General features: G+C 33.6%; 2 protein-coding genes and 1 pseudogene across 2 annotated transcripts in view; 2 read left to right on the plus strand and 1 right to left on the minus strand.

Annotated features, from left to right (window-relative positions):
- The window catches only part of LOC140051520 (sodium/mannose cotransporter SLC5A10-like), a gene marked incomplete at its 5' end in the record, with an annotated part of 10,496 nt that extends 2,393 nt beyond the window's left edge, over positions 1–8,103 (minus strand). The window contains 9 exons of the mRNA XM_072096764.1: positions 482–589; positions 1,414–1,549; positions 2,479–2,690; positions 2,991–3,177; positions 3,389–3,493; positions 5,573–5,632; positions 6,179–6,283; positions 6,404–6,475; positions 8,008–8,103. Of these exons, the coding sequence (XP_071952865.1) occupies positions 482–589; positions 1,414–1,549; positions 2,479–2,690; positions 2,991–3,177; positions 3,389–3,493; positions 5,573–5,632; positions 6,179–6,283; positions 6,404–6,475; positions 8,008–8,103 (1,081 nt within the window). The remainder of the gene's footprint in view (positions 1–481; positions 590–1,413; positions 1,550–2,478; positions 2,691–2,990; positions 3,178–3,388; positions 3,494–5,572; positions 5,633–6,178; positions 6,284–6,403; positions 6,476–8,007) is intronic.
- On the plus strand, positions 1,653–1,770 carry LOC140053082 (5S ribosomal RNA; annotated as a pseudogene).
- Positions 8,104–10,053: 1,950 nt separating the features above from the next.
- LOC140051841 (G-protein coupled receptor GRL101-like) lies at positions 10,054–15,569 on the plus strand. The gene is made up of 5 exons (XM_072097165.1): positions 10,054–10,138; positions 10,490–10,778; positions 11,437–11,508; positions 13,365–13,436; positions 14,597–15,569. The coding sequence occupies exons 1-5, from the start codon at positions 10,054–10,056 to the stop codon at positions 15,567–15,569; spliced, it is 1,491 nt and encodes a 496-aa protein (XP_071953266.1).
- The last annotated feature ends 408 nt before the right edge of the window (positions 15,570–15,977 follow it).

The following is a 15,977-nucleotide window of genomic DNA, read 5'->3' on the forward strand; positions in this document are numbered from 1 at the left end:
TGATGATAAGCAATACAATACAAACTTCGCAATTGACCGAAAAATTACAAGTTGTCCGCATTATTTCAAAACTATTATTAAGTCCTACTATCTTGCTCAGAAAACAAAAATTTAACCAAATTTCCATTTCCAGAAACCAATTAGTGAAAATTATTGGTTTCTTTCATCCAGTTCTGCTGTTAAGTATATGTATTATGATATTTGTTAATAACATTTAAAAATAACGTTACTAGTCTACAATGTTTTTAGCAATTGATTCTAATGTTGAACAAAATATCGCTAGAAATACCATGTAAATAAAATATTTTAATAAGTAAATGTTTGGTTAAATTCAATAAAATTATAGAGTACCTCTAGCAATTTTGATAATTTAGAGTAGTTATCTAATATGTTGTTGATCCTCTGTCTTTTCCTGTCTGCTATTATCTATATTTTTAAATTGTATTATTCCCTTTTGATGTCTCAACACCATTTGACTTACCAGTAGGCATCAATTCCATTACTAGCTTTGGATATGCAATGTTAGTACAACCAGCAGCAACACCACATACAGCCTCACATGTTGAAGGATCAGCACATGCTACCTCGTCTGAAAATTGACAATAACGGTGTCAATCTGAATTAATATTAATGATAAATGTTATACGTATGTACAAATGTGTCGCCACCGTCATTGTCTGTGTGGTCATCGTCATTGTCTTTGTGGTCATCGTCGTCATCATGATCACCATTATCACGATCATCACCATCATCATTGTTAGTGCAAATGCAAATAAAGTTTTATTGCGAACAGATTATAATAGAATCATTGAAGCATGTAAACTTATTCGGAGTTGTGCTGTAACACACACACCTGGTGCTTGTTATGCAAATTAGGCTTGTCTATTATGTTGACTTGGTCAGTAAACTGTTGTACTTGGTAGTTTGAAGACTTAGTCTTTGCTTGTTGTATGCTGTTAACAGCATAGGCTAGTGCTGTTAGCTGTTATTAGTTTACTTTAGAGGCATATCTTTGGTGAGTGCTTACAATTTAACACAGAGTTTGTTGTATCTATGTATCATTTTAAGTATGATACAGACTTCAGTTTGTTTTCAACTGTAGTTATTAGGCTATAGTCTTATGTAGAGATGTACTAGGTATTATACGCCATGGTACTGCTGCATGTTAGTACTCAACATTTATTTTGTGACATATTAGGCCTATAGTCAAACAGGATTCAGGAATAAGGCGTTCGATGAGAAACCGCAATAAAAGAAACTGAATTGCAATCTTGTCTTGAAGTTATTCATCAATATTAGTAACATCATTATTAAGTAGGCCTATTCTCATATTGTCTTTTTAGTATCGTCGTCATCATCTTCCTATCAATATTAGGAATATTTTTATTATCATTTTTTTCGGCAAACTTTTACCTGGATATAGAGCCCTGCTTATCATACCGGGAAAAATCATCAAAAACATTGGAAGAATCTTGAAATAACCAGCCATCATTGCACCAGCTTTAGCGTGTGTCAGGTTTTTTGCAGATAATGATCTTTGAACTATTAACTATATTAAACATTTTAACATATAAGTCAAACTATCCTTTATACACATACTATCATGCGTTTGAACGAATTACAATTCTATCAAACTATGTACTATTTCATTATTATACGGCTTTACCACGTTGAAACACCGGTTCTCGTCAGATCACCGAAGTTAAGCAACGTTGGGCCTGGTTAGAGCTTGGATGGGAGACCATCTGGGAATAGCGGGTGCTGTATACGGAGCTGGGGTCCCATTAGGCATTTGAAATCAGCACTGCTGACTCTTATGGCAGCCCCTGCATCTAGTATCTGCCTCAGACCTCTGGTCAAGGTGGGCACTGGACGAGAGAAGCCCTTGATCAATATCAGGACCAATCAAGGTGCTTTAAACAGTCCTGGCTTTGTTTGTATCAAACCTGTTAGTGGCGGTAATTATCGCTGTTGGTTTCGATTGAATAAAATAAAAATAAAATAAAATTACTTTTCTAATTCGTTAAGAATTATGTTACTATTCGTATGATCAGGGAAGAGTGAAATTGTAATTTAACTCTTCACTGGTATATATCGGTCGCTTGAATCAATTTTTAAACTAATGCATAATATTATAACATTATAAATACACCATCAAATCGTCTGCATTGACGATGCATAATATAATTAAATGTTGATGATGTAGACACCTAATTGATATACCTGTTTTCAAATAAAATATTCATTCAAATGATTGTTTTGTTATTACTAAAGCGTCTTAATAATGAATTATTAAACACAATTTATTTCCGTTAATCTATCATCTGATTTTGTTAAGATCACTAATAATGTTGGTTTGGAAAAGCCCGAATGGAATAGGCCTACGTTGCAGAGTATAAAGAACCTTTCTCTTTCTGTTGTTTTTGTTATGTTTTTGTGTAAATAGTAGTTTGGCCAAAATAAAATTTTTTTAAATACCTGATTTGTGCAGAAGAACCAACCAGATAATATGTGAATTCCAAAAAAAACTCCAGGCCAGGGCATTGCTGGATCTTTTGCACTTCTGAATATGTGGAAAGAGTCATTGCCAGGAATGCCACATGTAGTGTTACCCCAGAGTAATGTGGTATTCGGAATGGCTGCCATGTACTTATTACGTAGATTTTCCATCCCACCTATTTTGATGAATGCTAAAGTAAAGTTGTATTAATTTGTATACGATAACCAGTAGTGTACTTTCGGTATTTTTTTCTAGAGTAGGATTTCTAATGAATGGGATATTCGTACTGTAAATACTAGTACATTGGTAAAAAATACCCGTGTATTATAGAATTCAACACAACACGTTATAATTCAGATAATAAAAGTAATGACCATTTCTTAACAGTGCATTAAAAAAGAGTTAAAGTCTCATTCAAATTTATGGAAACGGAAAATAATAAGTACAAAATAACTTACAAAAAAGAAAAAACAATACAATTATATTATACCTAAAATCGTCAGGATAAATGCACCAAAAAGCATGATGACCGACTGAAACGCGTCCGTGTATATAACAGCCTTTAGACCTCCGACAACCGTATAAATAGCTGTCAATCCTAGCATTAAACAAACTGAAAAGTAGAGCGGCCATTCGAGTACCTGTTGAATTATGATTGCACCTGCGTACATTTCGCCCTAAAATCAAAACAATAGATTTGAACAATAATTTAGACATCAAAGGTATTATGACGAACGATGCTAAAACGTACAGACTGCTTAACCTCTCAGTATACCATTGGATGGTTTCGGAAATTATTCACTTTATAGCACACAGGAGGAGTTCTACTCTTGATTATTAGGCTACTCTAATACAAAACAGAGTATTTGAAGTTACAAGTTGTCTTACCGAAATTGACGCGATGACGATTAATATCAGCGTCACTACAGCAATGTACATGCGCACACGATTTCCTCCGTAACGCTTCTTCAAATATTCAGGCATTGTATACGCCTAAAATGAAGATAAATATTACGTATACTTAACACTAGTAATATGGAGAAATAATATGTTAATCCAGACATACAAGGACTTTAGTACAGTATCGCTGGCTTTCCTATCTATCTTGCTTATTACTAGCATGCTTTATTATTCACTTTTATTTCAAATATCAAAAAATTGACCAAAATTACAACTCGTGGCTAAGAGCCAAATTGCGTGTAAAATACATGTCATATCAAAAATATAAATGCTTATTACTATCTTGCTTATTACGAGTTTGCTTATTACTAGCTTGCTTATTACTATCTTGCTTATTACGAGTTTGCTTATTACTAGCTTGCTTATTACTACTAGCTTGCTTATTACTATCTTGCTTATTACTAGCTTGCTTATTACTACTAGCTTGCTTATTACTATCTTGCTTATTACTACTAGCTTGCTTATTACTACTAGCTTGCTTATTACGAGCTTGCTTATTACGAGCTTGCTTATTACTATCTTGCTTATTACTATCTTGCTTATTACTAGCTTGCTTATTACTAGTTTGCTTATTACTATCTTGCTTATTACTAGCTTGCTTATTAATTCTATCTTGCTTATTACTAGCTTGCTTATTACTAGCTTGCTTATTACTAGCTTGCTTATTACTAGCTTGCTTATTACTAGCTTGCTTATTACTATCTTGCTTATTACGAGTTTGCTTATTACTGTCTTGCTTATTACTAGCTTGCTTATTACTAGCTTGCTTATTATTTCTATCTTGCTTATTACTATCTTGCTTATTACTATCTTGCTTATTACTAGCTTGCTTATTACTAGCTTGCTTATTACTAGCTTGCTTATTATTTCTATCTTGCTTATTACTATCTTGCTTATTACTAGCTTGCTTATTACTAGCTTGCTTATTACTATCTTGCTTATTACTATCTTGCTTATTACGAGCTTGCTTATTACGAGTTTGCTTATTACTAGCTTGCTTATTACTAGCTTGCTTATTACTAGCTTGCTTATTATTTCTATGTTGCTTATTACTATCGTGCTTATTACTATCTTGCTTATTTCTAGCTTGCTTATTACTATCTTGCTTATTTCTAGCTTGCTTATTACTATCTTGCTTATTACTATCTTGCTTATTTCTAGCTTGCTTATTACTAGCTTGCTTATTACTATCTTGCTTATTACGAGTTTGCTTATTTCTATCTTGCTTATTACTATCTTGCTTATTACTATCTTGCTTATTTCTAGCTTGCTTATTACTAGCTTGCTTATTACTATCTTGCTTATTACTATCTTGCTTATTTCTAGCTTGCTTATTACTAGCTTGCTTATTACTATCTTGCTTATTACGAGTTTGCCTATTACTATCTTGCTTATTTTAGCTTGCTTATTATTTCTATCTTGCTTATTACTATCTTGCTTATTTTTAGCTTGCTTATTACTATCTTGCGTATTACTATCTTGCTTATTACTAGCTTGCTTATTACTAGCTTGCTTATTACTAGCTTGCTTATTACTATCTTGCTTATTACTAGCTTGCTTATTACTAGCTTGCTTATTACTAGCTTGCTTATTACTAGCTTGCTTATTACTAGCTTGCTTATTATTTCTATCTTGCTTATTATTTCTATCTTGCTTATTACTATCTTGCTTATTTCTAGCTTGCTTATTACTATCTTGCTTATTACTAGCTTGCTTATTACTAGCTTGCTTATTACTAGCTTGCTTATTACTATCTTGCTTATTACTATCTTGCTTATTACTATCTTGCTTATTACTATCTTGCTTATTACTAGCTTGCTTATTACTATCTTGCTTATTACTATCTTGCTTATTACTATCTTGCTTATTACTATCTTGCTTATTACTATCTTGCTTATTACTATCTTGCTTATTACTATCTTTCTTATTTCTAGCTTGCTTAAAACTATCTTGCTTATAAATTCAGTAGCTTTTAATAATATTTCAAATGCTTAAACTGTTTTGTTTATTATTTGCTTTCTTGATTCTACCTTGCTTATTACTTTCTTCATACCACTCCTTGTGTGTTACTTAATTTTTATATATTACAGTACTTTGGATTTATTTAATTACCTCTGAGGACAGATACACCGGCGTGAATACAAAGCCAAGTAATGCTAAACACGTGACACCCTGTATGTAGAACAAAATAAAGCAGGATGATGCAAACCATGCTATCCACAAAGATGTCATTTTATGTCTATTAAGCTCTGTCTACACTATCAAACTAGTTTGACAACAAAGAGTTTGATGTGCCAAAATATGTTAGTTATATGCCCAAATATGATAGTGATATGCCCAAATATGATAGTGATATGACATCATTACTTATTATTCATTTGATTATTCATTATCACTTATTCAGACTGGTTATTCAAAATGACAATACTGTAAATCTCAACTGTTGTTGTTGTGTCTGGTGAATGTGGAGATTTATTGTTTTCTTGAGACATGTGATTTGAGTTCTTTATGCAGCATATGGTATTACGGTCAATCACAACTGCGATGATTACTAGCTGAAACATTATGGGAGCGGTATGCGTTCCAACTACCGGAGTAAATATGAAGCGCAGAGGTTTTGAGCATTCGCTATAAAACAACATATCTTTATTTTTATATTGATTTATTAAACTGGTAAAACTACTTTTAAATCTTATAAGACGATATAAATACACTAACCGAAAATTCGTAAGAAATAACAGCGTATCCATTTGCTGCTGCTGTGCTGGCTAAACCGATAAAAGACGAACTGCCTATGTTACTTACATAAATAGACATACCAACCTATCAGAGAGTATCACAAAATAAATAATTACACACACGTACAGCGTACAAAATACCAGTATGACATTATTAAATACTTTACTATTCATGATGTTTTGTCTACTTTATACTAACACTTACCAGCCACCAACTCATGTTTCTTCCTGCTAAGAAGTATCCAGAAGCACTTCCTTTTGCAGAACCTCGTGTTGACTGTGAAAATACACAAAGAACTTAAATTACTAGAAAGTGTGCATACCTCTGCCTCTAGTCTAGGTTATATACTGTATTTCAACTTAATATTGGTAAAAAGATCAATATTTTGGCACACATGGTGTCACATACGTATAATACTTGTAGTTTACAGACAAAAATCGAAAAGTCGACTGGTGGACTAAACATAGAAAAGAAATATTTCTTACAAAAACGCCGCTCGACTTTTTGACCGTTTTAATTATGGTTCTTTTTTTCATTTTTTTAATTGATATTCTATTTAATAATTTTAGAAATAATGATTTATTATTTTTCTATCAGTTGTAAACATTTTGTATAAGTTACGTATTAATATAGTATGGAATGAACAAAGTCCGTGACCTACTGTACAGAACAAATATAATCCAAAAAAACTAAGCTTTAATACTGTACATTTTCGTAGTGACCCCCAATGTTCCAGTAAACAAATTTTTCTAAATCTAATACTCACTAATCAAACAATTCTGGTAAAAAAAGTCCTCTAGAAAAGGTGGATGTGGCAATAGAAGTATGTACTACCAGCTGTTTATATATTTTTTTAAAATATAGGTAGGAAGGTCACTAATCGAAATTATTGAGAATCTCTTTCGGGGAGAGCATGTCCAAATGTTTTTTTTTTTTGCATACAAATTATAATTTTTGGAGAATTTAACAGTCAAACCTAAAAGGGTGATAGGCGGCTAATAAATGAAGATATTTCGTTTTGTTCGGACCAACCCTTAAACTTCCGTGCAGAAAACATTCTTTAAATGATGTTACTATAACATGGCGGTACACCTATATGGTGCGGATGCATTTATTCTAATGAATGGATTCAGGTGTAGGTCTATTTTATTAAACTAGGATAAAAGCATAGAAAATCACTGAAGTGTATATCAAATCTAATCAACTGGCTTTTTTTAATTGAAAGAGCGACGGCGTTTTACGACCTATGCAGGTCGTTTCATCAATTAACAAGTCCACCTGATTAGATTTATCATACCACCGTATGTTAGTTACTACTGCATCATAATATTCATAATCGTAAATCACCTCAGAAATTGTTTACGAACCAATTTTGCATTTTTATTACATATTTAAATTTGTTTATCCATAAAAAAAAAATCAGTTTTATCTTTTGTATTACTATGTTTGAGGGGACCCATCATGATTTAAATCCTCTTTGAGAATTTAGAAATATATCCCTTTAAATGCAAATGCGTTTCGCGTTTGTCTGTGCTTGTTACTGATATAATGGTATCGAAATAAATCAAATCAAATTAAACTTTAAAACATTCTTCAACAAAGCATGAAAGACATACAACAAAATCAGTATAAACTCAAAATACATTTTTTTAAATGTCACAAACCATGTTTAAAACAATATTTCCGGACCATCCTCATTTTTCAATGTTCGACTGATAAGTTAATTGATTATGTTTAATACACAATGTATATAACATTTTTAAACAAAAAAAATAACACAATTTAAATACGACACATAAACAACTTACCCATATTCCAATGCCAAAAACAATACAGAAATGTATAACTATAATAGCGATATCTATAGGATGTAGGTAACTCATGATTAAACTGTTAATAAACCAGTGTTGTTATCCACGTTGAATACTGTAAATTAAATTTCAAGAGTGTTGTGGCATGTCGTTTCTTTAGTCTACTCTCACTACATTGTTTATTATAAGGCACGGGATTGGCTAAAGCTAAAAACAGCATTTGTATAGGTATAGGTCATTTTAAGAATATAGCGCATGCGCTGAGGTTATTCATTTAAACAGAAATGCCACTAAAGAGTCCGGATATTATGTCAACATCTGTATAACTGTATTGTACAAGTAGCTTAAAGGTTGGTTCCCATTAGAATGCAAAGCAAGAATAAACAAAGTATTTTCAAAAAGTGACACAATTGGGGTAATGGGTTAGGCCTAATAGGCCTAAACAGGTTTTTTTCCTGAATGTTTTCATCTATCTACGTGATGCAATAATGTGAAGAAATTGAAATTTAATTGAAAGGGGGTGGGGAATTTGGGGTATCTTTGATTGATTTTCTGGTTATTTTTTTTTGGGGTATTTTGTACTTTTTTAAAACATTTTACATGATTTTATCATAGGCCTATTTCTGCAGTGCAAAACTTTAGTGGTAATAAAACCTTTGACTTTCAGACTTTATCAAGGGCTGTTAGCCTTGGAAAGACAAGCAGCAAGGATTGGGCTTCATATTAACGCCAAAAAAACCCAGTATATGAGTTTCAACCAGTCATCAACCAGTATCCACCCTGAATGGCAGTAAACTTCAACTAGTCCATCACTTTAAATATCTTAGTGCATGGATTGCATCGACAAGCCAGGATTTTCATGTCAGAAAGGGACTTGCTTGGAAATCCATCAATAAACTGCAAAAGATCTGGAAATCTGACTTACCTAGACATCTCAAAGTCAACATCTTCCAAACACTGGTCGAACCAGTACTTCTTTATGGTTCAGAAACATGGACAAAACAATTGGAAAAAACTTTGGACGGATGCTACATCAGATTACTCAGAGCAGCACTAAATATCAGTTGGATGGACAAAATACCAAACACGGAGATGTATGGCGACATTCCAAAAGTCACCTTTAAAATACGACACCGCAGATTGAGTGCTACCGGCCATTTTTATCGTCACACAGAAAAGGCAGCAAGCAGATTTCTGCTCTAGGAACCCAAACATGGATCATCAGGTGCACGAAACAAAACTTACGTCAAGGTCCTTCTTGAGGATACCACCAGCTTAGGAAATACACCTGAACTTGCTTGTGTCATGGAGGACCGCAAAACTTGGAAATCTAGCTATGCTGATGTCTGATTGATGAAGATGGTCGACTGCGGTCGATATACGACGACGACGACGACGACGACGACGACGACGACGACGACGACGACGACGACGACGACGACGACGACGACGACGACGACGACGACGACGACGACGACGACGACGACGACGACGACGACGACGACGACGACGACGACGGCGACGACGACGGCGGCGACGACGACGGCGGCGGCGACGACGGCGGCGGCGACGACGACGACGGCGGCGGCGGCGGCGACGACGGCGGCGGCGGCGGCGGCGGCGGCGGCGGCGGCGGCGGCGACGGCGACGGCGACGGCGACGGCGACGGCGACGGCAATGGCTTTATATTACGGATCTGTACGGAATTATGTAAGAATATAAGGTAAGACTCTTTCTTGATGATAATTGTATTTAACTATTGTGGAGTAGCTTTGCGCCAGGGATTTGAATAATTGGTCATATTTTCCCCACTCTGACGTAATTTTGTACTCTATACTAATAACGATAATAACCGTAAACGAAATGTGGTTATGTGATTACTGAATTTGGTCTTTAAAGATGTATGAAGTAAATGCATTGAGCATCTTTTAAAGCTAGATAGCTGTTTTGACTGCTCAGTAAAATTCATTTCTATTACGGATAAGCAGTGCGGAAAAGTGTTGGATTAATAGGATTCAGTTAGGAATAAGAAATGTTATAAAGATGCTCATCTTTCAACACATTAAGTTCTTGATTCTTTTAGTGTTATCCAGATGTTACACAGCTAAGGCCTTTTCTGGTTCTGGTTGTAAGTACTCCGGTTTTTTTGTAGTTACAAGTTATGATTAAATCATCGTTTTGCTTTGAAATTAATCATTGTCGATCGATTTAAAACAGACATATTAATGTATTTGAAATAAAACGCAATGATGTTAAAAATATTAAGTAAACCCTGAAACGTGATATAGCTTGTTAATTGTAATCATTAACATTTAACAAATATGATTAATTATTTTCAACACTATGATCAAAACTGTGACACCTTTTGTTTTTGTCACAAAGAAGTGTCATTTAATAATATAACTAATTAATTACAATAAAAATCGATATAAAAATAATAATTAGCAGTGATCAATGTGGTTTAGTGTTCTTTTTACAGTAGGCCCACCGGCACCAGACGGAGGCCCACCGGCACCAGGCGGAGGCCCACCGGCACCAGTCCTACCGACACGATCTCAGCCGCCACGAGGAAAGAAATATGTAGTAGTAGAAGTTGTAGTGGTATTGGTACCAATACCGTCGACTGAATGCCTTGTAAATGCAAAAGGAAAATCATCATACTTTGGTGATACGACGAGGATAATCACATTGGAATGTTATAAATGGAATAATGACACAGTTGCACAGGTTCTTCGCAGTTATGAAGGCAAGGAAGAACCAACAAAAGTGTAAGTCTAAGCAAACTTAATAAATAAATGCTTTTTGCAACTTTCTTTCACATTGAAAAATCATGTCTCTCTTATGTGCTTTCATTTTTAATGCAATTATGTAACAAACCAACTTAATTTTCGTAAAATCTACCACCCTCATATAAAACGCCTGACGTGTATAACCTAAAAAAACATCACTCCAGATGTAAACCGCCAAGATCTGAACACCCTCATGTAAAACGCCTGACGTGTATACCCTTAAAAAAAACATCACTCCAGATGTAAACCGGCAAAATCTTAACACCCTCATGTAAAACGCCTGACGTGAATAACCTAAAAAAAAACATCACTCCATAAATCATGTCGCCTAGTTAGTAAATTGTTGAACCGGCTTTTTAAGTCTGTTTTCCATTTGCGAATATATTTGCACGAAGCGAAAATTCCTAAGTTCTGATTGTATTTTTTCACTTAGATGGAAATATTAATATGCGCATTCGTCAAATTTCGATTCGCCCAAATAAATTCGCCTAGTGGAAAACCAGCTTTAGTATGATATGAAACACTGTGACTGTGCAAAGCTGCATAACTGGCAGACTATATAAATCGTTAATCCTTAATATAACAAATATGTAAATGTATATAAATTATTTATTGTGCTATTATTTTACCTTTAAAGGACTTTAGAGATTAGGCAAATGGAGACATTGCCCAACAATGCATTTGCTGGTTTTTCCGCATTCTACAGCCTGTAAGTGTTCTTTTCTCGCAAAAATTTGATTCTTGTGACAAAGTTTAGTATGTACACTTTGTAATAATCGTCACACTTAATACTTCTCAAACTTTGTGACAGAACTTTCTAAACTTCAAAAACGGAAAGACCGAGATTAATTACTTGATTTTAGATGACCATTTTCTAGTTAACTTTTATCAGCCAAAGGACCTATGCCACTTACTGGCTAAAACCGTTCATTTTGAAATGCATTGCATTAAAGTAAATATTCAAATTATTTTATTGTGCTTGTTTTTATACTCTAAAGGTCGTTGGAAAATAACCAAATTAGTACATTGTCATCTAATGCATTTGCTGGTTTGACAAGATTATACGAACTGCAAGTCTTATTTTTGTTAAAATGTTATTATTATGTATATATGAAATTTAGTAAAAAATAAATACTACTTAAATTTTGTAGTTGCTGTTATCTATGAATGATCATAACTTATCATGATATTTCTTTATTGTTTTAGTTCAATTTAATCGTTTTACCTATTTAACTATTTTTAAAAGATAGCTTTATAACGTTCTTTAAACAATCAAGGCTAATATTAGTCTTAGTCTTACTGATATATATTTCAAGACCTCGTAAATGTAAAACATCTTTTACTATTTTTACTCAATATACATAAAAATAATGTTCAATCACAATATATTGGGCTTTTTTCTTTTAAAGGAATTTGAACAATAACCAAATTAGTACATTATCAGCCAATGTATTTGCCGGTTTGACAATATTACAAAGACTGTGAGTGTATGGTTTTAATGAATACTACTAATTACTAATACTAATTTAATACTAATTAAATGTTTGGTATTTCTGATTATAAGTACCTGAATTATAATTAATTAATTATATGCCATTTAAGAAATGTGGCCTGGGATTCGGATCAGTTGAAACTCAACACACGATTTCTAATAATATTTTTTTGAAAATATAATATTGTTTTTAAAATAGTTATAAATGAAATGTAATTGATTGGATTATTTTCTTGTATCAGATATTTACAGAACAACAATATAACTACTATAGAACATGGAGCATTTTCTTATTTTGCTTCTTCTCTTTTAACTCTGTAAGTATAATTGTAGTAGTGATAGTAGCAAAGAACTTATAACACAAGAATCTCCTGTTCTTCAATTTGCATTCAAAACACAGTATCGGAAGTACAGGGTTAAAAGGTCAAACTGGGCGACGCCATTTTACAGAATGGAGCAGCGCCCTCTCCAAACTAGGAAGTCAAAACTATTAATTCTTATAGAGAAGGCTCAGTCAATTACTCTCCACCCCCCCCCCCATCCCCCTATAGTATTAGCAGATACCCTCTATGATTTTGGCTTTCTAATTTGATGCGGTCGCGCTACTCCATGGCTCACAATGGCGCCACCCATTAGCTCTATTCTATCCTACAATGCCTTTCGAAATTGTTACAAGCTTTGGACGAACAGGAGATTCTTGTGTTATAAGTTCTTTGATAGTATAGTTGATTCTGTAATTATAGCCTAAATTTACACTGGATTAGTTTTACGCCAAATATTATAGACTTTTGACAAAGGTTTAGATCGGTGGTTGAGTTATCAAACTTTGTGTTCATATGTTAGCCTATGTGCATGTTGTGTTTTGGCGGTTTTGGCGCCGAATATGTTGAAAAACCACCTATGATTCACAAAATACCGAATTCAAATCTAGTTTAATAATTATTTTACAGAACCATAATATGCCGGCGATATAATATTTATTATTATTAAGTTAAGTTCACTTAGATTGACGTATATAATTGAAATAGACCGAATAAATAATGAAATTAAATTAAATGTATTGTGTTTTGCAGAGACATACGAGGTAATAATTTACAAGTTTACAGAGAAAGAACATTTGAGGAATTGAAAAACATAAAACAATTGTAAGCAATATTATATTCAAACGTCATTATTCACTTTTACAATACAAATTATACAGTAGTAGAATTCATTCATGTTTTTTAACCCGACAATCAACATGCTTTCGAAACGGCGACAAACATGACAATAATGCAGAAATGTTTGTTAAAAATTTGATAATACATTTTTCAGAACCAATAACTGCTCAGCATCTATCATTTGTCTCCCGTTTCATTCTCAAAATCATTTAACTATTTGTGATTTGCCTTTGCCAAGTAAAACAGACCTACACTATAGTTTCTTTATAATATCATTTTAGTTTATAGCCTCTCTACTCGAACACAAATAAGAACACAAATAAGATAGTTTAACAAGAAAATTTTAATCATGTATTTTACCGCCATTTTTCATTTCTACATTTTAATTAACATCGTATCTAAAATTTTAAATGAGAAAATGTATGGTTAATACTGAATTCTGGCATCTTATTATGTAAATATACCGGTATTTTAACTATTCTAAACACTTACCTTTAATTGTCACAAATGTACTTATATGTATATAATATATTCATCAATGAGAATTTAAATAAACGTGAGAAGAACTCACACAAGACAAAAAAAAATAATATCATTTTATCTTTATCTCAGGCTCGGTGATTTTCAGAAAGTTTTTAATTGGATAGTTACGAACAAGTGGTCTTTTTTTTAAATAGTTCTGTGGGTGTACTCTAGTCAGGTTATTAATTGTTGTTTCGACAGTCCCATACCGAAGACCTCGAAACAACACTTTTCGGATACTTTAGTGGATGGGCTTCTTTTCGAAATTAATGCTGACAATTTTATTAATTGCTACTCAAATTTGATTTTGATTCCCACCCAATTTTACATTTTGCAGACAAGACAATGCGATCAAAACACCATTTAAAAAAAAATAAACTGTAAAAATAATGTATGATATAAACACGATCATACATTATTAGCTTGCATCTCAATAAGAAAAAACCCATCTATCTTGAAAAGAAGCCCAGGGAGTTTGATTTCCAGCTTCTTTTTTAGAATACTTTTGCAAACCAAAGAGGGTGGGGGATGCTTTTTATAGATGGGTTTCTTTTCGAGGGTTTACGGTACGGTAAGTTGGCTACCAATACTAATTCTTTTTTTTTTAAATAAATCCCTGGCAGGTATTCGGATATCTTTCGTCTCTGCTGTCTTGTAGGAGAAATTGAAGTCTGCGAGCCCACTGATGCTTTTTCTTCCTGTGATGATTTACTAAGAAGAGAGATTCTACGGATATTGATGATGATCATTGCAATTTCGTCTGTCATTGGCAATGTATTTGTTATCATATCGCGAATAGTTAAAAAAGAGAGTACGGTCGATTCTATTCTTCTCACAAACCTTGCTGTGTCTGATCTGCTGATGGCAGTGTACTTGCTCATCATCGCAGGCGCCGACTTACACTACAGAGGAAGATACGCGAAAGTTGCAAAAGATTGGAAGAATAGTTTTCTATGTAGTTTTGCCGGTGCAATTTCTACTCTCTCTGGTGAATGTTCTGTGTTTTCATTAATGGTTATGAGCGTTGATCGTGCTGTAAACATTGTAAGTCCATTCAGCACCAAGCGTCTCAAGCGTACGAAATGCAGAATTATCATCGGCATTGCTTGGCTGGTTTGGGGTGCGCTCAGTTTTCTCCCACTGGTTTCAAACAACATCGGCATATCGTATTTTGGTGAGAACTATTACGGTAAACAGAGCGTATGTCTTGCGTTACCACTAACACGAAGTCGCCTACCAGGTTGGGAGTATGCCACTGCCATATTTATTGCATTTAATGGACTAGGCTTTTTTGTCATCGCTGCGAGTTACCTAACAATTTTTCTCTCTGTTAAGAGATCAGCAGCCACTGTCAATCGAATACAGAAACGAGAAGAAGAAATTAAAATGGCAATGAAACTAGCTTTCATAGTTTTTACTGATTTCTGCTGTTGGTGTCCTGTTATTGTGATGGCCATTTGTTCAGAAATGCAGTGGTTACGAATTCCCGATGAAATATATGTTTGGGCAGCAACGTTTATCATTCCCATTAACTCGTCAGTGAATCCATATCTTTTCACAATTGTAAATATGTGTACAAGTAAGCGTCAACGCTAAGTTACTCCTGAGGTGGCCACTTTTACAGTTACAGTTTTAAACTTACACTTTATTTATTGGTAATTAGATGATGTTTTGCTTTTGATATATTCTATATAATTACTTCTAGTTATAATCTCTGTTAAATGTATTACTGTATATATCATGTCATATAAGAATCGAAATTGACTGAATGAGACGATGTTCCATAATGATGAAGGTTGCCGTTTTTAGTCTACAGCTCACTATTCCGGAATATATCATAGTCTTGTGTACGCCTATTCATTACGTTTTGTTTTGGTTTTTAACAAAATAATTTGAATGAAATGGATAAAAATGAAGTTATTAGGACGCCCTCATCAGTAACATGAAACAGATACGGCAAGTAGGCCTATGAATTGATAATACTCATTCCGGAGTTCTTGCGTT

Source organism: Antedon mediterranea, chromosome 6, assembly GCF_964355755.1.
Source record: "Antedon mediterranea chromosome 6, ecAntMedi1.1, whole genome shotgun sequence".
In the NCBI taxonomy this organism is placed as follows: Eukaryota; Metazoa; Echinodermata; class Crinoidea; order Comatulida; family Antedonidae; genus Antedon; species Antedon mediterranea.

What these genes read in the sequence shown, in the direction of transcription:
- LOC140051841 (XM_072097165.1), top strand. Translation starts at nt 10,054, where the DNA reads ATGCTCATCTTTCAACACATTAAGTTCTTGATTCTTTTAGTGTTATCC. An exon ending in GGCCTTTTCTGGTTCTGGTT is followed by an intron (nt 10,139 to 10,489) that starts GTAAGTACTCCG and finishes TTCTTTTTACAG; the next exon opens with TAGGCCCACCGGCACCAGAC. An exon ending in TTTTCCGCATTCTACAGCCT is followed by an intron (nt 11,509 to 13,364) that starts GTAAGTGTTCTT and finishes TGTGTTTTGCAG; the next exon opens with AGACATACGAGGTAATAATT.